Raw genomic sequence first — 26449 nt, forward strand, 5'->3', positions numbered from 1 at the left:
AGGAGTGAGGTTGTCATGCCTGAGCCAAAGCAAGGCCGGGCTGTCCAGCAGTAAGGAAAAGTGTGACTCTACCTGGGAGCAGGAGACTGGGACAGAAAGCGAGAAGAAATACTGTTTTCTGTTCTCTCCAGGGTCCTACATGGCCCACCTATGAATTAAGAGGAGGAAATGTGCAGAAATCTGTGAAGAACACACATGTGCCTTCTGCTGTAACATTTTAATTTATAAAAATATTTATATAAATGCCAACTCAAAAAATATAAAGGTGATGTAAACAATATGTACAAGGACAGTAAAACATAAAACACCATAAAAACAATACAAACCAATCATTAAAATGACTAGCTAATCAAGAAAGTTTAGAGAGCTGCGTAGGCCTGTTAGCATAAACAGGTGTTCAAGAAATGCCTGAAAGTCAATAGCAAGGATTTTAGCAAGAGAAGTTTAATTTAGATCTTTTGCTCACAGGTTACAGGGAACAGAGTGAAGCTTCATAAAACATCACCTTTTGTTTTCCATGCAGTTTGATCCTATTCACAATTCCCCAGAAGTAAGTTCTGCTAAGGTCAACGAGGCTTACTCCTGAATGAGTGCGGACAGGGCTGCACCCTTAATACACAAATGCTCATGGCATGAGAGATTTATGGCCATATAGTCTTATTTTAGAATTGAGAAACCATTGTTAGAATATGAGGTAAGAACAGAAGAGGACGGCATTCTGTTTTTACAGTGGCCAATCAGATGCCTATGGGAAGCCCACAAGCAAGACATGGACACAAGGGCAGTCCCCCCTGGTGATCCTCAGCAGCTGGCATTCAAAGGCACGCTGCCTCTGATACTGGAGATAATATAGCCATCATGGTTAGAGATATGATGGCCCGGAAGAAAAAAATGGGGGGGCAGGTTATTCCCAAAAAAACTGACACACACACACACACACACATACACACAAACGTTTTTTTCCTAATTTTACCTGTTTTTACCCCAGGCCTTCACATCGCTAACATGACTAGTAGCCACTGACAGCCTTATCCTCCCTGAATTTGTCTAATGCGTCTGATGAAGTGGACTGTCATCCATGAAAGCTTATGTTGTAATAAATTTGTTAGCTTTTAAGGTGCCAGACCTTCTTGGTCTGTTCTTACAGTCCTACTGTTCATCACAGTGTTTACTATGCCCACTTCTACCGCTAAGGGCCACTACATTTCTACTTAATTCCCAGCACAGATGGGTCAAGCCAATGTTACTTTTCCCTCAGACCAGCAAAACAGAAAAAGCTGCTACTTTGACAAGCCTTCATTCATTGTACCACCAGTCTACATGACGTTCTACAGAATTTGTCTGTCCCACTTCTCATAAATTTCTTTATCTGGTAATGGCATTTGTTTCCACAGTTGCCATGTTAGAGCAACAGATGACGGTGCTGATAGTCTAAAGCAGATTTATTGAGAAGCCATCTGGGAACATCACAAAAATATAAGTTTTCACTGGTTTTGATAATATACCCTTTTCACCGTTACCGGCCAGAGTCTCAAAATGCTGCTTGAGGAACTTCTCCTGATCTGGAGTCCTGGGGACATCTCCCTCCAATAGACCAGTGCTTATGTCCTCGTCCTCCTCTTCTCCCACCTGTTCATCCAGATCTGAGGTGCCATCCACACTGAGAGGTTCTGTACTCTCAGAATCTAAAGTGGAAAACATGACACAAACGTAACTTGTACAACAGCAGATTGCACACATGGACCTGCAACAAAATGTTGGAGTGTATCTGCATCCCGTAAGAAGAGTTGTCTTGCTGTGTTCATGCCTGGCAGTGGGGAGAGGAAAGAATCTTCCCCAACCCCCTTTCCCACTTCTGGGTCTTTAGTGCTCTATAGTACAGCAGGGAGATGGTTGAGGTTCAGGGATGGCCCTGAACCAGGAGTTTTTATTGTTATGCAGGATGGGTGGATGTTCTGGAAAGTCAAATATGGGAAAGGAGGCCTTTTTCCTTTCTTGCCTCCTAAGACATCCCTGTATAGTACACCAGTGGGGAACCTCTGACTGATAGCCCTAATTAGGCCTGCCATTTGGTTTGGTGTTAACCACACCCACTTGTCCATCCAATGACGTTAGGGGAGGGACAGGTAGAGCCGCAGTGGCACAACCAAAAGGTAGAGTCAGGAGTGCACTCTTAAATGTGCTCTCAATTCTTCTATTCCAGCTGCTGCTTAAATTTAGCACCTTTTTCTGATGCTCTTTGCCCACTGCACTTGGTATTTGCATTGGAATGAAAGCTCCATTTGGCCATTTGGGAATGTGGCTGAGCGCTTTTTGGGGTAAATGGTGTTGTGCCTTGTTTAGCTCTAAATGTTATGGGGGGAGAGGAATTTCCCAAGAGGGAAATCCACTTAAGGATTTCACATATTAAATGTTATATACATATTGTGGGGGGAGTGACTTAGGCCTGTTGATTGCAGCAATATCTATGTATCAGCTGCAAGATGTAGTTTTGGCCTGGGACAGCCTCTGAGAGTTAGCTCTCCCAGCAATGTCAAGGTAAACCCGGAAGTACTACATAAAAGAGGTATAGTAGCATGGAAGGTTGGTGTGACCACAGCTATGCTGGTACCACAACTGCTGTCACCTGCTAGTACATCTGGGACTCAGAAAGGCATCATGAGGGAGTTGGAGAAAGTCAATCTCTGCCAGTGTTTCAAACATATACCAGAAGCATGCAAAACCTTTTCATCTGGAATTGTTTTTGGCAGCCAAGATTAAGCAGTCCTAAAAGTGGTCCTTGCTTGCTTTCATATATTTCATTTAACTTCTTTTTGTACCTGCTACATGTAGCCCCATCCATCAAACATTTTCAGAACAGGGTGGGCTGCACATCTAAATAGCTAGCTAGCTAAAAAATATCTCACCTTCATTTGGACTAGATAGTCGGCTGCTATTGTAATCCAAGGAGCAGGCACTGTCAGGGCTCTGTTTATCTGGGCACCCATTGCTGTGGTAGCCTCTACCTAGTTTCCCATGGGGAAGTGCTTTTACCTGGAACTCACTGAAAGAGAAGGGAAGAATACTTTGTGAGAATCAGCACTTACCTTCATTTATTTTAAATTATTAAACTGTTAATTAACTTTCTCATGCTCATAACTTTTCATCTTTGCAAAAGAATATGTTTTTTAAAGCCTAACCTTTTCTCCATTTATTCAAAATTATTCTGCACTTCATAAGAGCGTGGACAATGACATTTGGATTCCCCCCACCCCACTTCATTTTCTGTGTGGTCACTATTAAAGTGCTAGTTCTCAGGTACCACCAGGCCAATGCCAATACCACAGGAGAACACGGAAGTTGGCTGAAGAGTGTGTGTGAGATAATATAACATTTTTGTGTCTTTTGTATCTTCCTCACAGACTCAAAAACCACCTAAGAGCCACATCCACACAAAATTTGAGGCCTAAGTTACTGCCTATACGTATCTCTGTACATCTCTTACAGATAACCAAGCCAATGAGCAGAGAAACCAATTTGTACATGGGTAATTTAAGAGGTTCCACACATCACCATGACAACGCTCTAGGTCCCAACTCCAGGAGAGTATGTTTAGCCTAACACAGTTCCCTTTAGCTCCATGGCTGAAAGTAAAAGCATTCTGTTTATTGAATAGCTAGGAGTTTTTTAATGTTTAAATCCTCCCAGTCACTACATCTGAACTCAAGCATGAAGGTCAGTAATGTCAGGTACATTATTTACTCCAACTGTACCATAGCTTGTAAGTTCTGTGAGCACTCTATCTATCAGGCTTCCAAACACTGTCTAAACTGACCTTCCCCCACTTTCTGGCAGCTCCAAAGAGTGGACAATTTGCTCTGTTTACATTTAAGAACTATAGCATTAAATACATAAAGCAGAAGTTGCAGAGTGGAGGTCAGGTAAGGTGAGGTGGAAAGAGCACTAGTAGCTCTGCCCTTTAAAAAAGCAACCTCTAGAGCGCAATAGTTCATGGAGGCACATCTAGAGCTCACAACCATAACGTATGTTGTGAGAGGAGGACATTAAACAGCAACAATGGAATTTGCTCAAAGAAGGAAAGAGGGAAGGGAGAGTTAAACGTTATACAGGTGAGGTCAATAGAAGGTGACTGATGTCTCTCCTATTTCTTCAGTATTACACTGTTACTGGCATCTACAAACACCAGCTGTTTAAGTTATTTCAAGACTTTCCTCTTCTCCCAGGCATTTTAGCATGTGTTTTACATTGCTTTTTTAAAAATGTGTTTTTAAATTTGTATATTTGTTTTTAATTTTTTTTAATTGTTGTAAACCGCCCAGACAGCTTCAGCTATGGGGTGGTATACAAATGTAATAAATAAATAAATAAATAAATAAATAAATAAGAATGGGCTCAAGCATGCTGTTACTAAATTCAAAACCAGGCAAGGGTGAAAGGAGGAGATCCAGAACAGAAGAGGACAAGAAACCCACGACACTCATCCAAAGAGAAATCTGATGATGATACTTCATATGTATGACTTCATCTCTAGCAAAGATGGTAACAGGCCTCAGCTCAATGTAGTCTGAAAAATATTGTCAGGCCACCACCTCTAAAATCCTTCAACAGCTTGACCCAAACCATCTGAATCCAGAGGGTGGGAATGGCATATCCTAAGTGGCTTAAATCAAATTAATTTTTTGACCTGCTAACATCTGTAGGGTGAATCTCATCTTGTTCTGGGTAGATTACACATTCCTCACTCTCCGAAGGTTCCAGTTCCTGAGGGAAAATCCCGCCTTCACAGGACACAAGCCGAATAACTTTGGGTCGAATACAAGGCTGGTTTTCCGGAGGAGCAGTAGAGCCTCCAACCTAGAACATCAGTGTAGAAACAAGGCTACTTTACCTTTGATAAAGCAATGTGAAGATTTTGGGCCTACCATGATAAAAGCTACAGTTAACAATGCAACTTCAGAGAGGCGTGAACAGACCTATTAGCTTTATTCACCTACCAGTCAATTAGGCTATTGATTCTGTTGTAAGGAACAGAAGCAAAGAAGCAGGATATCTTCACATTTAAATCTCTTTTTATACTCCTAAAATTCCCAGCAAATATTGTCTGACCACTGATTGGTGTCAATGGCTGCTCCAGCTAAAACTCTGACTTGGATTTGTTTCCCCATAATGCATTGCTTTACTACTAAGAAAATATTATTGTATGATAGCCTCCACTGATCAGAATTCAAAGAGGTCAGAGACTTAACTGTAGATATCCCTCCCATGTGGTAGTTTCTCAGTTCTTCCATTAAGAAGGGATGCTCTTACATTATTGACAACCAGAGGGAGATCAGGATGCTCTTCTTGGTCATCCCCATTGCTGACCTGGGAAAGAGAATCTCGGCTGGCAGAGCTGGAAACTGAGAAAGACTCCAGCTGGCGCAAGTCAAGCATGGATTTAACTGTCAGCTCTATGCTGCTTGTTGGCTGGGACCAACGACCACGCTGTCGAGGTGTTTTGCTCATGGTAGCCTCTGAACACTGAATCATTGCAATTTCTTTTGCCTAAAGACAAAAAATAATTTTAAAACATAGTGTCAAAGGAATAGTTTTTTTAAAATGAATCTGCTCAGAGAATCAGAATGCCAGAGAGTTACAATAACAACAAAGTAGATGAAAGAGCAAGGTCAGAATAAGACCTCTAAGGAGGACAGCCAGAACAAAAGGTCTTAATAAAAAGGACAGGGTGATGAGAAAGGACATAACATTTCATCACTATGTTGTGGCACTGTTCTTTAAACATCAGGCATCTTCAGAAGTATGTAGCTTCACCCACAAATCTTAGGATATCTGAAAAACCTTATTTTCAGCAGAATCCATGATTGGCCCCAGGCAGTTTCTCTGTGTTTTTTTCTAGAACAACATGGGGACCACAGCACCTTCAGACATCCCTCTGCCTGTCCAGGACTCCTGCTTGCTTTTTTATTTATATTTTATTTATTCTGGAGTGTGAGTAGCTGTTTTGCCTGGGTTTGGGGTAGGGTTATGGGCATCACCAGTTTTTCTTCTGTAAAATGGGCATTTTGTGATTCCCATGAGTTTCCAAATGTGTCCATGGCCCCAAAAAGGATGTAGCCTTTGTTCTACTGCACAGGGCCAGTGCTAGAGGGTAGCCAGATTGGGCCCCGGCCAAGGGCCCCTGAAAAGTCCCTCCTTAGGGTGGGGCTCCCATTCCATGATCTGCAGCAGTGGTGGGTCCTGCAACCTGACCTTGCCACGGATCATGGAGAAGAAGCTCCCAGGCACCCCCCCCCCCAATACAGACAGTGTGGCCTTCAATAAGTCCACATGCACGCACTACCTATCCCTCCCATCAGTGTCAATGCTGTGCACACACTGAGTGCATGTCTGCCATCATCCAAGATGGCAAGGGAGGCTTCCCTAAGGGGCTGATGCCCCCCCCACCATCTTGGTTGATGGCAGGCATACATGCTAGGCATGCACGTCATTCACACAACATGACAGGTAGATGGAGTGCGTGGGCAGGCTTATTAGCCCCATGCTGCCTGTATCTGGGGGAGGTGTTGGGCTATGGTGCTGTGGGCCTGGGGCAGGCTGTTGCCCAAGGGTCCAGTCATGCCTAGCGCCAGCCCTGCTGCTGCACTTATGAGTGGTCCAACTGCACTTACAAGTAAAAGATTCCACTAGCACATCAGAGGAGTAAGAGTCTTTTTCATATGTCATGGTTTGCCACAAACAAGCCTGCCATGTCTAATTTGCTCCTCCCCACTAGGGCACAGGGGAAACAGACCACAAATTCTGCTTGGTGTTGTGTCCAAACTGAGGGTCATGTTTTGTTTCACTCAAATAAACAACAATCAAGTAAAACAAAAATGAAATAAACCATGATCTCCAGTTCGGACATAACATTAAGCCAAGGATCACGGGTTTGTTCCTCTCACATGCCACTTAGCAAAGTGGCTGAAAATGGCACATTCTTGGTAAACCACTAACTATGGGTTTACTGTAGCATGCCAACTGACCCACAGTGGGTGGATAAATATGCAACAAGGCATGGGCCTCTTTTCAAGCGCCCTATCATCAACTTTTACTATGCAACCATCAGTTTACCTGCTGCTGAAGAAGCCTGTCTTGGAACAGATGGCCATGATCTATACACAATCCATTCAGTTTTAGAAGCATATTCTTATTTGAAGCATCCAAGTCACACTCATAATATATGCCTCTCAATGCCAGCCAGCTTTCTAAGAATAAATAACATCTTCACAGCAGTGCCCAGCCTTTTTAAGGAGGGCCTCAATGGAAAGCCTAACACAAGAAGGTATATTTTCTACCTAACCGGTCACAGTCTCCACACATTTACTGCATTGGAGAAATTGAAACCACTAGATCTATTGGTAATTCAGTCCATATATGTCAGAGCATTTAGAAGCAAGACTACACGAATAATTCGTATTATCTTAAGGCAGACTTTCATGAATATCCATCTATAGTAATACCTCACTTAACAAATCCTCCAGGAAAGAAGCTCCTTTTTAATGAAGTCTTTCTGGGGTGCGGGGGGAGGGGCGCACACTCTGACAGTCAGAATGTAGCTTCTTGTCTACTGGACTGCGGCTGCTGCAGGCAGTTCTCTCAGGCATGGCTGGGACGGTGCTCCTTGCCAGGAGGCGCAGGCGCCTCCACAGTAAATAGTGCTTCAGGTGCCCTGGAAGAATGGTTTACTCTGCTCAAGTGTAGGGGAGGATGGCACAGAGAGAGAGAGACCAAGCCCAGGATGGTGGTGGTTGCCCCTTGCCTGCCTGCTCAAGGTACAAAGAGGAGAACTGTGCTCAAAGCTTTAGATTGCTATAGCAAGATGCTACATGATAAAAGAAAAAGGGCAAGGTAGGCATCCCAGGGTGCACTCTGTAAGAAGCCTTCAAGTGATCTGTATTCGAGGCTTACATGACCTGGTTGTTTCATTTCAGACATGCGTATTATTAGTTTTGAATAAAAGTTTGCTGAAATATGCAAACAGCTTTTCTTTTTTGTGGTGTAGAAACCTATCCGTGCCTTTCCATGTTATTCCTACCTCTGGTACCAAAGTTTATGCTACAGAAGTAATGTCCAGGACCACATGTGCTTCATTAACTGAGGTATTACTGTACTCTTCTACCATTGTTCTTATATTTCAAAGGCATTTAAAAAAATATATTGAAAGCTCACCCTCCTCATTTCCCAGTGGGACAAGCTTCTTGAAAGAGAAAGATCTGAATCTAGGAGGGGGGAAATACATCAATAAATACTCTAGTCAACAAGCATGTTTTCCTTTTCTTCCCACCATCACAAAGCTCTTACATGCACACAAATGCACACATAATGCTGTATTTTTGACTAACAAAAGATAAATTACAACAGAACCCATTTAAATTTAAGCCCTACATACGCGTACACGTACATGCGCACATGATTACTCTTTTTAGTAGGTTAAGTAGTAAACTGCTTGGAATTGCTTTGATTCCTTAGTGGAAAATGACAATGCACAGCTTCAAGTCTCACTTAGCTAACTCCTGTAACGTCACCATATGCATTAATTTGGATTATCTCACGCAGCCATTTTCCAAGTTTTTCAATGCAGGGTCTCTCTTTTCCCATATACCTGAATCCCTTCCAGTGCTGCAGGTAGTCTGCACTTGGAAAGTCTGCAGCCCATGTAACTCCTCCTCGTTCCCTTCGTCTTCACCATCTTTGTCACTGTCTGATGACAATGCTGGTGCAGATGAGAGGATAGAGACCGACTCGTGCCTAGAAAGGCAGAATGAAGAAAAGCATTTGCATAAGGTATGTTGTGAATGTCAACATTCTTTCTCTGAACCAATCTTGTACACAGCTCCAGTACTTCACGTACAGCCACAGCAACTTTAAACAGGACGGATGCAGGCAGGGTTGGAATTAGAAGCAAATCATTCTGACTTCCAGAAAACTTACCTTCAAAGTGCTAATGGTCCACAGCTATGATGAAAGCATGTTAAACAGGCTAGAAACACACACATCACAGCTAATCCCTGACATAACACTTTGAGGCACAGTTAAAAGTCTCATTGGTTTCAATGGGAAAGTTGCATACACACTTAAATCTCTTCCGCTGTTAACCTGAGGCAACATTTCTTAAAATGTGACTAAATTGTGCTCTGAGACGTTTCCTCTCATCCTTTTTTGCTTTACTTAATCTTATCAGTACTATAAAGCACAATACAAATATAATTGTGCCGCACAGAGGCAAATTTGACTCCAGTGGAAGAACAAGGAACGGTCAATGAATATTGTTATAAAAGAGACTCTTTGCAATGTAAACCCATCTGCAGAATTTAAGCACCATAACTCAGTGTTATGTTGCACTGCTACACAATAGAAGAGTGCTTAGCATACCTGGGATGGATCCTTAATCAAGACTGATAAGACAGGCATTCCTGGCATGAGCACTGAGCATGAACTTTCCCCAGAGAGAGAGAGAGAGAGAGAGAGAGAGAGAGAGAGAGAGAGAGAGAGACTCACATATTTTTTCCTTTCAGCCAAGACTGCCCAGTTTCAAGCAATGTCACATTTAAACCCATTGGCATCACACCTGTTACATGATCTTAAACAAGGAGAGTCATGCATGCCATTCACAACTCTTATGGAATGCTATGGGTAGATGTTTAGAGCAAGAAATTATTCAGGAGATAAAAATAACTTGATCTATCAAATACAGGATAGTCTGGATGGGAAGCAACTTTCCCTGCAGTGTATAAATTGCCAGCAGTATGGAAATAGGGCCAAGGGGCACCAACTTCCTTTACACAAATAGAGAATTCTGATTTTCAAATTAGTAGGCTGTTAAAAGATGGTTATGGGTCATCTGAAATGACTGCTCAGTGACTGATGGGTTGCTGAGCCTGCCTTTAAGCAGATGGCCAAATCTGATGGCCTTCTGATCTTTTTCAATGCTGCACTTCAGTAATATGATAATATCACTCCATTCTGTCTGAATCAGCTCCAGCAGTGCAGGTGTTAAACCAGAGCCTGAAGGCAGTAATGGGCTGGATAAGGGTCAATAGACACAAATCTTTGCCAATCTACTGTAAATCACCCAAACTAACTAACTGCCCCAGATCTGTGTAGGCAAGGCAGAGATCATGACTGTCTGTGGTGAAAGGGAGTTCCTGTCTACCTCATTCAGGGCTTCTCTTAATGGCAGCAACCCTTGGGAGCAGCAAAATACCAGCAGTAGCAAGCAACATAGGAGAGGTTTTTAGATTGCTCTGGGTACAGGCATGTGCTTGAAAAGAAATACAAAAACAACCAGCAGGTCTTGCCTTGAAGGAGTTGCCTCCCATGCAAGCGCTGGGTGTGGTTCTTTGCTCCACATGCATCAACTGAAAAAACATTTCCACAGTTGTTGCTGGTTATATGCGCATCATCGATTAGTACTGCATAAAAGGATATGGCATAACTTATTTTTGTAGGTGCTACAAATGTTAGCTTAACTTAAAAAAAGTTTTAAAACTGACATGCATATTTAAAATAAGTATACTTAAAGAAAATAAATGACACATTGCTACAATGATATTTGCCCCCCTTTAACTGGGCTACAAGTAGCACTGCCTCGATTCACTGCCATGTGCTACGCAAAAGGTGTATGGGTCAGGGTTAGGGACCCCTTCCCCCCAAGAGTACTCTAGAAGCGCACTCTCTAAAACTCATAGCGGGAAAACAGTATCCTTAATTAAGGTGTACATGTAAAAAGCAGCTGTATTAGCACAAAACTCAACAAATAGGACAGGTAAACAGACACTCATTCTTTATTTTACATCAGTGGCCTACTCGCTTCCTTACTATGGGTAAGGCCCAGACTTCCTGAAAGAAACTCATGTCCTGCCAGATATCTGATAGGGAAGCCATCGTTTTAGAAAAGCACTCCAACAAAGAAGCTTTCATAGAACAGAAATGCGGATGAAAGTCAACTTTAATTCCTTCCTAAGAGGAGAACTTCATACAAAATCACCAGGAAAAATGAAATGAAAGATACACACAATATCTTAGTTCACAACAAGACAAGGTGAAATTCATTTCTAAAAAATTAGCCTTTAAACTTGACAACATTTTATACACAGAGATAAACATATAAAAATGTCTTGCAGATGAAAAAGATTTCATAAGGATGAATGGATGAAAAAAAAATCAAGAAAGCAGAATGCATTTTAAAACTTTGCATATCTCGGGTATGGGGAACCAGATGTTGCTGGACTACAGTTCCTATTGTCCCTGACCACTGGGTCATGCTAGCTGGGGCTAATGGAAGTTGGAGTCTAACCACATCTGGAGAGCCATGGGTTTCCCATTCCTGACCTAATCCCTGGCCTGAAAATCTGCAGTGCTAACGATGCAAAATGAACTCAGTATGTTTCTTCTACGTCTCTCTTAAAAAAACAAAACTCAAAAGAAAACATTTTAAAAGATGTACTACAAAGGAATTTATTATTATATAAACAGAGACAGGGATTCATGTGAGTGATTATCAGCTAAACATTCCATCACAGTGGTACAGATACCAGGAATGCAGCCTTCCTAAAAACAAAATGACCATGGTTGAGAATTGTGCAGCAGGCTCACACTTTCTCTTTTCTTCCCACCCTCTCCCTTGTACTTCTCTCCCTCAGCTTCTTGGCTTGCTCTAACCATAGTTAATTGCAGGATCCAATGTTGCAGCAATAATTAGTGTTACTTCCAAATGATGGTTTCCAACCCACTTCAGTCCAAACCATGACTTCAAATCATGATTTGGAGTGAAAGTACTATCCATAATTTGCCTGGTCATGGCAAACCATGATTTGGAAAACCAAGAAGAAAGAGCACATGAGACCAATGTCACATTCCTAAATCTCCAAACTATGCTTTGTAGGAACTGGTTCATGCTACATCAGTTGAAGGATAGAGAACACGCTATTCCAAACTGAAAAGAATTTCGTTCGCCTGTTTGCCACATTAGCAGCATAATTCTCAAAACATTCCACAGGGTTTGTGCTCATTCACTTTGTAGTGCTCTCAGTTCACATAGAGCTACCGAAGGCACTAGCTGGCTTCTAAAAACATCTTCCATCCATCACCCTGTTTCTTACACCAAGTTTAAACAATGGAACTATAAAGGTGAGCTAAAAATATTACAGAGCAGTTAAAGGTTTCTGCAGATCATTTTCCTAGGCTACACATGAGCCAACATCCCTACAGATAAAGCCACAACCAAAATCTATGTAATTCCAATCCAATCTAAAACAAATGAATATCCATTAAAAAAAAAGTCTTACACAAGTTTCCCAGCTTTTGAGCTCCATGCAGTGATGCTGTGATAGTGGTTTAGATCCTTCCAACATTCAGCAAGGGGGAGTGTTTCTCAGGTCTCTGTTCATATCCAACAACTAGGGCCAATCCGGAAAACAAGGCTTTTTAAAAGCTGGCCAAACAGAAAGCACCCAGCTTAAGCAAAGAGGTCACCAAACGTGTTTTCCAACAAGCTGCAGGGCTTGGTATGTCACAGACTCAACCCTTCCAAGCAAGAGCATGTGACAAATGAGCCTTTCAATATTGACTGAAGCCGAGAGTGCCTGACACACAGGCTGCCCCTCCAAAAGGCAAAGGCTGTGCTGCTGCAGGAATGACAAAGTTTGCTATAAAAAGAACACTGCTCCATGGCTCCAGCATTTTTGGCTTGAAAAAGACTTCTCCGCAGCAAACTACTGAGGCACTGCAGGAGAGGGTACTACTGATGCACCAACAGGATGTAATTTCAGCAATGAGATGGCAGGGATTAGAACTTTGCAACAGCAAAACTCAACCCTGGAAAATGTCAAACAGAAAACAGCACTTTTGAATATACAAAAGGTGTTTTCCCCTCATCACCTCCACACAGCCACACCTGGCCCCCATCCCCACCCTAATCATCAAGGACTGGGGGAGGACTTCCAATATAGATGATGTAATTTCCAGACAAGCCTCAGTCTTGGCACCACTTTTTAAAAGTTAAACAGGATTCACAGCACAACGTGTGCTTGCATAAGAGAAATGGGGAAAAAACCTTTGCCTCCTAAGTATGAACACTCCCTTTCCCTCCTCCTTCTCACACACATCCTTTTTGTACTCTATTTTTCAAAAGGTCAATAGACCCATGTAATTATGTTGAAAAAAGATTTTAGCACTTGACTGATGTAAATTGCTCATCTGTCTCCCCTTTTCTGACACCCACCATACAATGAGGATGGGAAAGCTTTGGCCCTGTGGATGCTGTTCAGCTCGAATGCCCATCAGCCCCAGATAGCATGGCTGGATGATGGGAGTTGTAGTCCAACAATATCTAGAGTACCATAGGTTCCCCAGCCCTGCCATGCAAGTTTGTCCATAGCTATAGGTTTCTTCACTTCCAAATACAATCTAGCTATTGCTAACACACACATTCCTCTGTGTTGACACTCAAACATCTGGCAAACACCACAAATACAAACTCATCCTGCTTAAAACAGAACTCTATGCTTGGGCAAAGGCTTTCTAAGAGGACTATTGGATAACAGTAGATATCTTTAGACAGAACTGAATTTTAAAAGTATCTTAGGGACAGAGTAGATGAGAAAAGAAAGGAAAACAAAATCCTGAGTAGACATGCCTGAGTTTCAGCTGAACTTCCATCTGTCCCTATTTCTGTGGTGTCACTTCCCTGTTATGACTTTCTTTGCCCCACAGTAGTATCAAGTAGCACTATTTCCACATGACCTTCCTCAGTCCCTTCCCTCATGCCCTTCTGGTGAGGCTCTGCTTAGCATCCCTTCTATTTCTGAAGAAATCTGACAGAGCCACACCTAGACCTTTCAGTGGTGGCGCTAATCCCATGGGTAGAAGCAACGTGCATCAGGAACAGGGCCCAGTATAAACAAAATTTCACATACTGTTACTGATAGTATATTGTACTATACCTAGCTAGAGAACTGCCCACCATCTAGTTCTCAGTGTTTTAGCTGAGGTGGCTGTAATGTTCCTCCCCTGGCACCACCTGTCAGGCTCCCACCCGTGGCTACCAGCAGTCAGAAACGTAATTTTTATTTTTCTCTAGCTCACCCTAGCACAGATCTCACAAGATCCCCCTGCTAGGCAGCACCACCAGTCACTCCCTGTAAACAATACTGCTAGAGACTTTGCCTTAGTCTCCCTTCTGGCTTATTGATACTTTGTGTCTGGGTGCACTTGCAGGCCACAACCCCCCTGTATCTTTGTGCCAATGAAGCATACAGCCCTGGGTTGCCCTGGATACTATCTTTTCACCGCTGCCACCATTTGATACTGTTTCTCCGCCTTGATAAATACCCTGCCCACCCTTCTGGTCTGTGAAAGCCCCAGCCAAGGATCAGGCTTTTCGTAAACCAATAGAATATTTATTTATAAACACCAGGAAGTAACAAGATTATGTAAGGTATGTTTAACAAGCTTATGGTTTCATATAGTGTCACTCTTTATGTTTCTGGTCATATATATATTGCCTAAATATCAGCCAAATACAATCCAAGCCTCCCTCAGAACTCTGCCAACCAACTCCTCCAAAATCCCTCTCATCAACCAACCGACCCACACTCCACAACCCTCCGACCCTCACTCAACTATCATCCTCTCATTTATCCCTTCAGCCACTCAAACGCTCAGCCAATCATCATACAGCATTCTGCAGCATTCTAGCCCATGTACTCCCCCCTCTCACTCAGTCACTTACCATATATCGCTTAATAAACCCACACTTACCATATTTACAGATATTAAAATACAGGGACATCACAGTGGCCTCTCTCCCCTGCCCCAAACACCATCACAGAGCTACTCAGGAACCATCTTGCCTTGAGGGGAGAAGAGGGAGAAGACAGAACAGGCTGGAGAAGTGCCCACCATCTAGCTCCTAATGTCCCATCTGAGGTGACCTCACCATCCCCAAACTGACACCACAGGGCTGTCTGAGAGGAAGAAGACATCTAGCCCTGAGAGGAAGGAGAGATCCAGTCTGAAAACAAAAATCCCCTTGTAGCTTGGCTGCTTTATTACATACCTTTACTCGATGTTTACTGTATTACTATTTGTATTGTAAATACTTTTTGTGGCTCACCTGAAAAGCAGTATATAAATATTAAGTAACAAATCAATAAAATATCAAAAAGTGGAAGAAGTAGTAGCAGCATATATTTAAACAAGGATGTCGGTAAATTTCATCACAAGGACAGGTTGTCTCATGAGTACTTACAGGACACAAAAATGGTTGGCTGGTCAATACGCACACACTCCACCCTGTTCATAACTTCTACATTTTCTTAAAGCATCAGAGACAATTGTCAAGAATTACTAAATTCACTTTAAATTCACTCATACAAGTGAACAACACAATTCTTAAGGCAAAGCCACGCACTTCTTTCTTGGTTCATAATGGATATTAATAATGTTACCAGAGGAATATAAAATATGGCAGTGATATCTATTAGAATGGCAATTGTTGTTTAATGATAACCCCTTAGTACCTATGCAGAATAATCACACAAGATACTAGCCTCATGTCATCAGCAAAGACAAAGTAAAACATAGGGTAGAATGGTGACCTTCTGCTAATGGAAGTGAAATTAGGCATGTTCAGCAGTCCCCCATGCACCACCCCACACCCTCCAGAAATCGGCTCCAGAGGGTTGGGGAACCTTCTAGAGCAGACTTGGAGGGGGAAATCATTTACCATCGCCCCACCTATCATTCTGCTGATGGATTCCTTCTATTGGCACAGAAATGGGGAACCTTTGGCCCTCCATATTTTGTTGGACTACAACTGCCATCATCCCTGCCCATTGACAATGCTGGCTGGGGCTGATGAGAGTTGAAGCCCAACAACATCTGAAGGGCCACAGGTTTCCCATTTCTACATTAGAAGATAGTCACTATTGGATTCCACCTGTACTCTTGATTATGCAGCCAGTAAATGCCTCTTGTTACTGAAAACTGTCAAAAGCTAGGGCAGCACTTCCTCCTACCTGGCAAGCCCAGCTATTTTGCCTGGTTGTGCTTTCTCCCCTTGCTTTCCTCTTTGTTTCATGTCTGCCAGCCGCTGCCGCATGTTGATGGTCATCTCTGAACTCAGACGCCAGATGAAAATACAGCTGTAAGCAAGAAACACAGAAACGGCTCTTGTTTTCAACTCAAGAACTCCAATCCTTTCCTGATATGCCTTCCTGTACAGTAGGTGTGGGGAACCTTTGGCCCTCCAGATGTTGCTGAAATATAACTCCCATCAGCCCCAGAAAGCATGGCTAATGGTTAGGGACGATGGGAGTTGTAAGTTCAGCAACATCTGGAGGGCCAGAGGTTCCCCACACCTGCTGTAAATTAGCTCTCCTGCAAGTTTCTATATTCTCCTCAATATCTGCAGTCCAATGTGTGTCCTGCAGTGTATTTTACATACCTTATACCCTCTCTCTTCCATCTACATACTGACACAATAAAAGTCAAGGTTGCTACAGTTTCACATCCCTTTCCCTCATAATTGTCCAAATGTTATTACACCTCATAGTGCAAGGCCTATGTTAATATTCCTTCAATCTCCCCATTTCAGAGATCCAGAATCTCCATTCTTAACTTTAGGGAACCAGTCAAAATACTGGTATATGTTGCAAAGGAAGAGTAAAGTGTGCACAACCACAGAGGTTGTTACACAAAGTCAAGGTCGTTGCAAATCCATCCCGTTATAAAAACAAAACAAAACTGTTAGCTTCCATATCTACTGATTAAAGGAACAGCTAAGGCAGAAATAACTCTTTTCTTACCTGTCACCAGAGACTGAGATCAAATGTTTACAGTCATTGCTGAACATCATTCCTGTTACAATCTCTGTAAAAATCAGAAGGGGAAGAAGAACAAATCTTGAAACATTTCAATGCACAACAACTTCAACTGTACAGGTTGGAGTTCTACTACCCATAAGTCCCATATGACCTGGAAGATTAATGGCCTAACCTGGGTAAGGACCCATTGCATCAATTCATACATAATACCAAACCAGAAGTCTCAGTCTGAAGGAATACTGTAGAAAAGTAAGAGAGAGCACCAGGCAAAGATAAAACACCAGGTGGACTGACCCTTCCCTCACCAGAACACCATCTACTACCAGACGTCCTGTGTGGAGAGGAAGAGGGGAGGGGAGCAAAGAAACATCTAAAGGGCACCTCATTTGTAGTGGAAGCAGTTGCTATTGCTATGACAACTTTAAGGAATCCAATATGCCAAAAATTTAACTTAAATATAGAGAACAAAACTCACTGAACAAAACTATTCCAGGAATTACCTGTGTGAAGGTAGTCTGTGGTTATCTAACTATTCCACACAGATAAAACTATTATTTCTATGAAAAATATATTGTATCATCGTCTAAACAAATGTGGTGCTATAGCCTATTTCCTTCACTTTAAAAAACACAGAATATAACTTGCTAAGACTTTTGAAGTAATAATCACCATCAACAAAGTTTCTGCAATTTACCTGAGTGCCCATACATTGTAGCCACGCACTCGCCTGAGTAGAAATCAAAGACAGAAAGGTTCTTGTCGGAGCAGCTTGTTGCAATATAGAGACCAGAAGGATCTGTTTGCACCTGATACAAATGACACAGAACAGAAAAAAGAATCATTATCAAATATATGTGTGGCTCAGTCTCTTTGCTTTAGCAAAATCCTGCAAAACAGACTTTCTAAGTGCATAGAACAATGTGGGTATGTTTCTTGGTTTTGCTGAATATAAGCGCTATCCAGGCCAAGGGATAAACACATGCACATTTACTAAGTAAGTGCTAACCAATTAGGGTTGGGTGTTTACTTTGTGCTCCACTGTTTTAAGATGTTTTCCCTCAACCCAGCTCACTTATGATATCCGAGCTGGACTGGAGGAAAACATCTTAAAGTAGTGAAGCATGTAGAGGTCAAGTGAGGAAGGGAATAGATAATGTGTCACTCTCGTCTCCCGCATGGTCCTTCTAAATGTTAAAGCAGTTTTTTTAAAGAAGAAAAACCCTCAACTTATAACTGAACCAGCAAGTTCATGTTTACTAACCAAATGCATGTCTGGTTTGGCCTCGGGAAAGGTTTAAACATTTTTACATCTTCCACTGAAATCAGTGGAATTTTAAAAAATGCTCATCTTTGACTTGATTATACCCAACGGTTTGTTTCATACTGTTCATTGCCAGTTCTCAAGCATACTTTATATCAACTCAAGAATACTGGCAACTGGGCAGGTTTCAATTCTTTAGCTAAGGACAATGACAGTTGACCTAAAAGCAAATAAAGTTGTGTGGCAAGTGGAAAAAAAATACATCAGTACTTTATTGTGTGAGTTCTCTGTACTGTGATAAAAGGGCTGTTTTCCACATCGGCACAGGCTACTTCTTGATGAATATTAAACCCAACAACTAGAGACATGAAGGCCCAGGGGGAAAAAATCAGAAAAAAAGCTAGGGGTTTTTCCCATAGGGAGGAGGAACAGGAGAAATGGGGAAAAAATGGGGGGAAATGGGGGGGGTTCAATTTTTCTGGTTTTTTTTCCAGGCCTTCACATCTCTATAAACAACATTTTATAGACCAAACCAAATTAGATAATGATACCTTTGCTTCCAAAGGCCTAGTTTATACATAAACTCACAGTTTATTGAACTATGATGTATTAAATGATAACTTGTTTGATCGTCCAAACCCTGCCAGAGGCTTAACTATGGTTTGCTATTGCCAACTAACCACAGTCTGAAAACATGGTTTGCTGCTGGCTCACACACCTTGGTTTGTTTTAACTATGTCTTGGAACTGCATGTGAAGCCAGCATTCTTTCTTAACCATGGTTTGATTGGCCCAAGACACTCACCAAGCTACAAAGGCATGAGGCAAGGGCAGCTGGGAAAAAATCCAAAGATTTGGAAAAACAAACAATAGTTTGATTGTGAGGCAACTCACAATAAATAAAATATTATTAGCTGTGAGGATATACAACCATTTAACATTTAATTGTCCTTCATTTATTTTATTTTAAAATATACTGTCATAGTTAACTTCTGGTTTGTTAAACAAATCACAATTTAGCATGTGCTCGTTAGCATATAACCAGACCAATATTAGGGTGCAATCCTATGGTCTCTGAGAGATAGGGTTGCCAGGTCAGAAGCATCCCAAACCCTGAGATTTCAAGGGTGGGCCCTAGTGATGTCACGGGGCAGATCGTAGGGATGTCACAGGGGCGGGCCCAAGTGATGTCACAGGGGCAGGCCCTAGTGAGGTCATTGAGCATGATACATTAAGCATCAACCAAAGTTGCTGGGAGCATACAATTCAAACGAAAACATTTCTCTGATTGTAATTAAGATAGAAATCTTAGCTAAAAGATAGAGCCTGGGTAGGGAACATTTAATATAGCCTACTTGCTTTTGGCAAGAAGGATTTAAGTGCCAGCCCAGTCACCAGAAGGCCCAAGTAGGAAGAAAGGAGCCTAGTGTTGTGGAGATGTTAGACAGAAGCACTCAGGAGTAAATATGGATGCCCCTGAAGGCTGCAATTCTAAACACACTTACTAAGCCCCACAGAACGCGACAGGACTTACTTCTGAGTAGATATGGTTTGGATTGTGCTGTTGGTAGACCTTGACTAGGGATCCTCTGCAAAGATATCCATATCAAAGCACGGTTGGCAACCCCCTGCCTGGAATGCCCTGCCTGTACCTTTTAACATTTTTGGGGTGGGTTAGGTTTTTACTGTTATGGTTTTAAATTTTAACATTTTAATGTATTGTTTTTTATCTTGTACGTCGCCCAGAGTGGCTGGACAACCAGCCAGATGGGCGACTAATAAATTTAATAAATAAATAATAATTTAATTTAATAAATAATAACATGGCTGCTCCAAACTTCTTTACAGATTTGACCATTCACTTCAGAAAGAAGTCTGAGAAAGTAAGAAGATTCTTTACCCTTTCTGTCTACCTTGTGGGCTGCTGTAAACTCACTTTGACAGCCAACCCAATTCCAGTGAATAATAATTGACAGAGAAAACACACATGGTTTGGTCTACCTTCACAGGCAGCAGCTTGGGAACAACAACAATTGCAGCCACACTTCCCAGTATGTGAATTCTCTTTTATGACTATTGGGCAAGAAACAAACAGCCATGCAACCAACTAGGTGCATCATCCGCGGGTTTAAGGGGGTTGAGCTGAGTGCATGGAACCACTGCTGTTGCTTCTATGGATGTAAGGGAGTGAGGTCAGAGGTAAATGAAATGCAAACAGAAAAAGAAAAACAAAAGAGAGTGATGATTTCCTAAATGCAATACCATACCAGCAACAACAAAATTCCTATGAGAAAGGAAGAAAAACTCAGCATCCCACAGCCAGTCAGGATTCCTAACCAAAACGAAAAAAATCCTGGCAGCCAGTCAGCCAAGGTCACAGAAATCCCCATGCAGCACAACCTGATTTGAGGGCTGCAGTTAGTGCAGAATGCTGTGGCACGATTACTGACATGAGACCATATCCACACATAATACCTCTGCACTGGTTGCTGATTTGCTCCCAGGCAAAGTTCAAGGTGTGCTTTCCATGTTACGGGTGCCAAACAGTACTTGTTCTGCTCTTGTAGGAAATCCGTCCTTTAGTGGGGCAGCACCTACGCTTTGGAACTCCCTGCCTATTGACATTAGGCAGATACCTTAATTGTACTCTTTTCAGCACCTGCTAAAAGCATTTTTGTTTAGGCAAGCCGACTTTTTTATCTGTTTTTAACTCATTGTTGGTTTTATTATCTTGAATGTTTTTAAATACCTGTCTTTAACTGTTTTTGCCAATAATTTTATTGTTTTAATTCCTTCTATAAACTGCTTTGAGATTTTTTACAATATAGCAGTATATAAATGTTGTAAATAAAATACATAAATAACCTTTGGAGTCACTGTGGCCCTTGAGTCTCCTTCCACTTTTAGGAACAAAGGAATCTACCTTATACTGACTCAGGCCATTTGATATCATCTAGCTCAGTACTGATGACATGGACTAGCATTGGCTCTCCAGGATTCCAGGCAATAGTCTTTTCCAGAAATTGAGTTTTGGACCTTTGCATGCAAAGCATATGCCCTGCCACTGAGCTACAGCCCTTTCCCTGTTTAAAAAAGTATCTACTCATCATCTAAGTATAATGTGCCCCTCAGGATAAAAACAACAGAGGGAAACCATGACCAACAAAGGAAGAAGGGCATACTTAAAATGTAGAAGAAGTAATAATGTACAACCATAGCGTGAAATCAAATACTTATCGGGACATGGAATGAAGAAACATTTATATAAGCATGACTGTCAAAGATGTTTATTATTTACACAACCTGTAAAAATATTTGTAATGCAATCCTATGTTTGTTTACTCAGAAGCAAGTCCCAGGGAAGCGTGCACAGAACTGCAGCCTCGAGTGATAAGGAACATTCACCCAGACCAAAATTCAGAATCATGTCACTTTAAGCTGTTCTGCTGCTGTTTATACTTTTTATGGTTATTGGATTTTAAAGGGATTTATTTCTTGTTGTGAGCTGCCTTGGTTTCCAATTGGTAGTTCTACCTCACAGGGTTGTTGAGAAGACTCCATACACACACACACACTGGAAATGTAAAAATACATAGACCTCATATAATAGTTTATTGTCAACACCAGTTGGTCATTGCAGAACATTAAAAAAAAATTAGTAGTAGTTTCCTACATAGTAAAAGCGGTGACACCTATGTAAGCCCTGCCTAATTGCTTTAAAAATGGGATTGGAGGGAGAGAGAAAGACTTACAACTGAAGCACAATCCTTTGCTATGTTCACTCAAAAGTCCCATTAATTTACAGCACAGTCCTAACCAAGTCTACCCAAAAGTAAGTCCAGTTGAATTCAATGGGGTTTACATCGGTATGTGGGATTAGCATTGCAGCTTTACTCCCAGAAAAGCAAGTATTGGATTAAAGCTTCATATTGGGAAGGTTTTCAAACCATTGCCCTCCTCAACAGCCCAGGAAAATTTAAACTTGTTTGACTCCTGCACACAAGAGAAAAAAAGACTTTTGGTACTGCTGAAAGCTATATACTTACTCAATTTATGAGATTTTCAGATAAACAGGAAAAAACAACAGTTTTCTATCTTTGCAATGGGTTCTAGGTACTCCCTGGAAGCCCAGAAATCCCTTGTCAATCACAACCCAGACTTCACTTATTGGCTACAAACCTGAAAGGGTAGGGTTAGAGCAGCTAGCTAACAGATCATTTCACACAAGTTGTGGGGTTTTTTTTGACATTTTGATGTATATCTCATAAACCAGACCACCTAGAAACTTAATTTTTTTAAAAATGAAAGCTGAGAGTCCGGAGATTAAGCTGTCTCACCCAGAGACGATCCCAAAAATCCAGAGTCTCGGGGCGAAAACTGGACACCTGACAACCCTACTGAGAGAGCATTTCAAGTGACCCTAGGATTTTATGGATCTCCCTCTCAGTGAGCAGAGTAGGCGGTCTGCCCATGGAGGCATCTTCATTGCAGCCATGGAAGTTTTTGTGGCTATCCCTCTTCTGCCATCAATGCTCCAAGAGTTGAGAGTGAAAGAAGGAGACACTGGGGTGATGGGAGACTTTGGGAGGAAAGTAAGAGTTTTGTCCAAAGAACCAGGGGTTGTGGTGTCCGCAGCTATATAGCTGACATACACACGCTAGGCATTAGATGTCAGGAGTCCCTCAGAAATATAATCTGCAATGTTAGCACTGATCTAGGTTTTACAACACTATTCATGCCCAGTTCTCTCTCCCCCTTGGAAATGCTGTCATCTACTATGTCACAGATTTATAACAGTCTGCTTCACTGAAATAATCTGGAAAACAAACAAACCAATCTGGCTATTTGAGGCTCTTCCTGAATCGAGATTATGGGAGCCAAGAAAACAGCTTCAGAGACTGAATGCAAAGTTATTGTACATGTTCCATAACACTGCATGCAGGAATTTTCAAAAGCTAGTGGAGGAAGTCCCCCAGGATAAAGCAAGCCATGCACAAGGGGGAGAATGCACCTTTTAAAAATATCCTTATGCAGCACTACTGGATATGATGTGCACATGGATCAGTTTAGAGCAGCAGCAGATAAATTATCCACAGATGGCACTTTAAAGCAAGGCACTTACATTAAGCAACATGCAGCCAATACTTATTTACTCATCCTCATTTTTAGTGATTCTTATGGATTTTAACTAATTACTTTCTGGAACAATGACCAGTTATAAGCCAAGAAAAGCACTAGCTTTTAAAAGATATAATTTCACCTTTAATTTATAGCTATAATATCTTGACAATAGAGAAGCCATTTTGCAATTTGTGTAAACACACAAACATAGCATCAACAAATGCTATATTCCAAAGTATAAAATCTTCACATTACATGGAATTAACTTGAAATCTAGTTCCCAATTGGAGACCCCAATCAAGCTACTCATATTAAAAAACATAAAACAAGTGAAATTGGGGGAGGAAGAAATGGATAAAGGCCTTACTTTAATGAGGGTGCCATCTTCACTTTGGGATCCCTTGTATAGCTTCTTTTGCTTCCCACTGCTAATGTTGAAAATCCTGAGAAGGAAACAAGACATCCTAATTAGTAAAGCCCTGCTCTGTCAGAACAAAAGTTGCATCTAGTCTGAGCAATCTGGTTCTAACAGTGGCCTGCCAAATATCTCTGGGCAGCTCATTAGACAGACTTCTAGTACTTGGAGCCTCTAATGATGCTTGAAGACGGCACGACTCCATGTAGCCCTTCAGAGTTACTATCAAGAGACCCATCTTCCTTTTTAAAAAGCCACCTAAGTTAGTGGCCACCCCACCCCCACATCTTACACTACTTGATCACAGAGTGCTTCTGACACTCTTCTCTTGAGATCATAGCACTGGAAGGGGCCTCAAAAGGTCATATACCCTAATCCACTGCAGGTGCAGAAAATCCACTGCAGATAAATTTCTGCACACTATCTTTGTATTTGGTGCAGCTGATCAATAAGAAGTGGCTTTTCCTAAGGTATCTGGGTTAGTTCTTTAAATAGTGAGGTTGGAGGAAACAAATTAGGTGCTCACATGGCAGCTTTCCGCTTAGTAGTGCCCATGCTGGTCTTCTCCAACCTGGTGCCCTCCAAATGTTGTTGGACTCTTTGTAACTTACCCTGGGACCTAACGGTAAAGGGCAGGTAAGAAATCTAATTAATAAATAAACTGCCATCACTGAACAAGTTGGCTGGGGCTGATGGGAGCTGTAGGCTAAAACATACAGAGGGCACCAGGTTGTGAGAGGTAGGGATGTATAAGACCTAGGTTAAAATATTTTAAACTTTGATTTTACTCCAACAGTGAAAACAGTGGCCACATCTGTTCAGAAATATAGGACGGCAGTCTTAAACTAAAGAAAGAAATATTTACATCCCAGCAAAGACAGCAAAAAAATAAATAAATATCATGGCTGTTTTTAAGGCAAAATAACCTCACATGTTTTTGTATTCTCAACTCTAATCTCATGTAGCTTTAGCAGAAACTTCTTCACCTCCAGCATTCACATACATAACACTAATGGGATCCAGCTCTTTCCCCCACATCCACCTTCTGGTTTGCACACAGCTATTCCTTATTTCCATGAAATGATGGGAGGATGGAAACCTGGGCATGCTTTCTGTGTCAAAATATAGCTGCAATTTCCCTGGAATATTCAGAACTATTTGCATTTTTCAGGGATAAGCAAACTGAGCTTAATTCCTAGCTACCACTAATGAAATGAAAATTCTAAAGAAATAATTCCAGAGATAGCTCTAGCAAGTTAGCCAAAGTGAAGTGAAGTGCTAGTATGAACAAAATCCTGACAAGCCCTACAAAAGCAGTAAAACAATCCAAAAATTTATTTCCCAGTCATAGCAGCAATTGTAGCAGCCAGAAACCAGAAAGTAAAAACAATTCCAATTCAAAATGAATGCATGTATAAGATTGTCAACATAGTGGAAAATGGAAGAATCTGTTAGACATTGATGTGATGCAACTGTTGAGAGTAATACCAAGAGTTTCAATATTTTTTGAACTATCATCATCATCATCAAAATGCTTTGCTGTCAAATCATACATTTTTAGGATCAGTGGAATAGGAAAAATACAAAGCCATAACAACTGCTAATGAATGAAATACACTAATAGATATTTTTAAAACAAAATAAAAGATGCATGCATCTCTTCAAGAAAAGAGTGTAGCATGTCTAGAAATGAACAAGAAAACCAGCTAAAGTCGCCCAATCACAGAAAGTCTCAAGATTACATATTTCTCCAAGTCACCAAGGAGCATAGTCCTGTTTGTTTGTGAAATGAACTAAACCTTACTAATAGGTTTAAAACTAGGGAAGCTTCCGTGGCAACTAGTGAACCAACCTGATGTTACGGTCTTGGCATCCAATAGCAGCATACTTCCAGTTAGGGTCCACATCCATATCGTAAAGAGTAGTCTTCCTAACAACATGGTGCGTACGAGTAAAGAGAACCCCATCACCTGTCTAAGCACAAGAAACATAAAAGCAATGAAAGCCAGGAAGTCTAAATGAATGTGCAGGATATCCTCACCAAGCAAGAGAAAAAAAGTGCTCTCCTTAGAAACAGTTACAAGAAGATACTGAAATTATGCAGTGGTTGGATTGCTCCATTACTAGCAAAAGTAAAGGTGTTTCCGCACTTGTAGTGCGAGTCGTTTCCGACTCTTAGGGTGATGTCTTGCGACGTTTACTAGGCAGACGGTATATATGGGGTGTGATTGCCAGTTCCTTCCCCGGCCTTTCTTTACCCCCCAGCATATGCCGGGTACTCATTTTACCGACCACGGATGGATGGAAGGCTGAGTGGACCTCGACCCCTTTTACCGGAGATTCGACTTCCTCCTTCCATTGGAATCGAACTCCGGCCGTGAGCAGAACTTTCGGCTGCGTTACCACCGCTTACCACTCTGCACCCTACATAATTTCTTGCAACTTTCAGACAAGAAAGAAACAGGGCCTGGATCATCCTCCAAAGCCTTTGCTTCCATCTTCACTTTAAAAATAGCTGTACTCCACAAGTTACATAAAGAGAGAATACTCTCTTTTTAATGTTTAATAATGATTTTTAATGTTTAATGTATTTGTACGTTTTATTTTGTATGCCGCCCAGAGTGGCTGGATAACCAGCCAGATGGGAGACTAATAAATTTAATAATAAATAAATAAATAAAATTAATAATAATAAATACTCTAATGGAATTACCTTCTGCGCAGTGCGGAAATAGATACTCTTATCTGCTCCACAGCTAATCATTCGCACCTTTCCATCATTGGCTGA

At 41.5% G+C, this 26449-nt stretch overlaps 1 protein-coding gene across 9 annotated transcripts in view; it reads right to left on the reverse strand.

Annotated features, from left to right (window-relative positions):
- Positions 1–26449, reverse strand: part of MAPKBP1 (mitogen-activated protein kinase binding protein 1) — a 175541-nt gene that overhangs the window by 14514 nt on the left and 134578 nt on the right. For 7 of the 9 annotated variants that reach the window (XM_061611358.1, XM_061611354.1, XM_061611349.1 and 4 more), the window contains 13 exons: positions 26375–26445; positions 25514–25635; positions 23614–23689; positions 17560–17671; positions 16848–16911; positions 16059–16184; positions 8642–8787; positions 8209–8258; positions 5308–5544; positions 4685–4854; positions 2907–3043; positions 1506–1685; positions 73–148 (listed from right to left, as the gene is read on the reverse strand). In XM_061611358.1, the coding sequence (XP_061467342.1) occupies positions 73–148; positions 1506–1685; positions 2907–3043; positions 4685–4854; positions 5308–5544; positions 8209–8258; positions 8642–8787; positions 16059–16184; positions 16848–16911; positions 17560–17671; positions 23614–23689; positions 25514–25635; positions 26375–26445 (1567 nt within the window). The remainder of the gene's footprint in view (positions 1–72; positions 149–1505; positions 1686–2906; positions 3044–4684; positions 4855–5307; positions 5545–8208; positions 8259–8641; positions 8788–16058; positions 16185–16847; positions 16912–17559; positions 17672–23613; positions 23690–25513; positions 25636–26374; positions 26446–26449) is intronic. The other 2 variants (XM_061611352.1, XM_061611351.1) reach the window with 2 other exon arrangements.

This window comes from Rhineura floridana, chromosome 2 (assembly GCF_030035675.1).
Source record: "Rhineura floridana isolate rRhiFlo1 chromosome 2, rRhiFlo1.hap2, whole genome shotgun sequence".
In the NCBI taxonomy this organism is placed as follows: domain Eukaryota; kingdom Metazoa; phylum Chordata; class Lepidosauria; order Squamata; family Rhineuridae; genus Rhineura; species Rhineura floridana.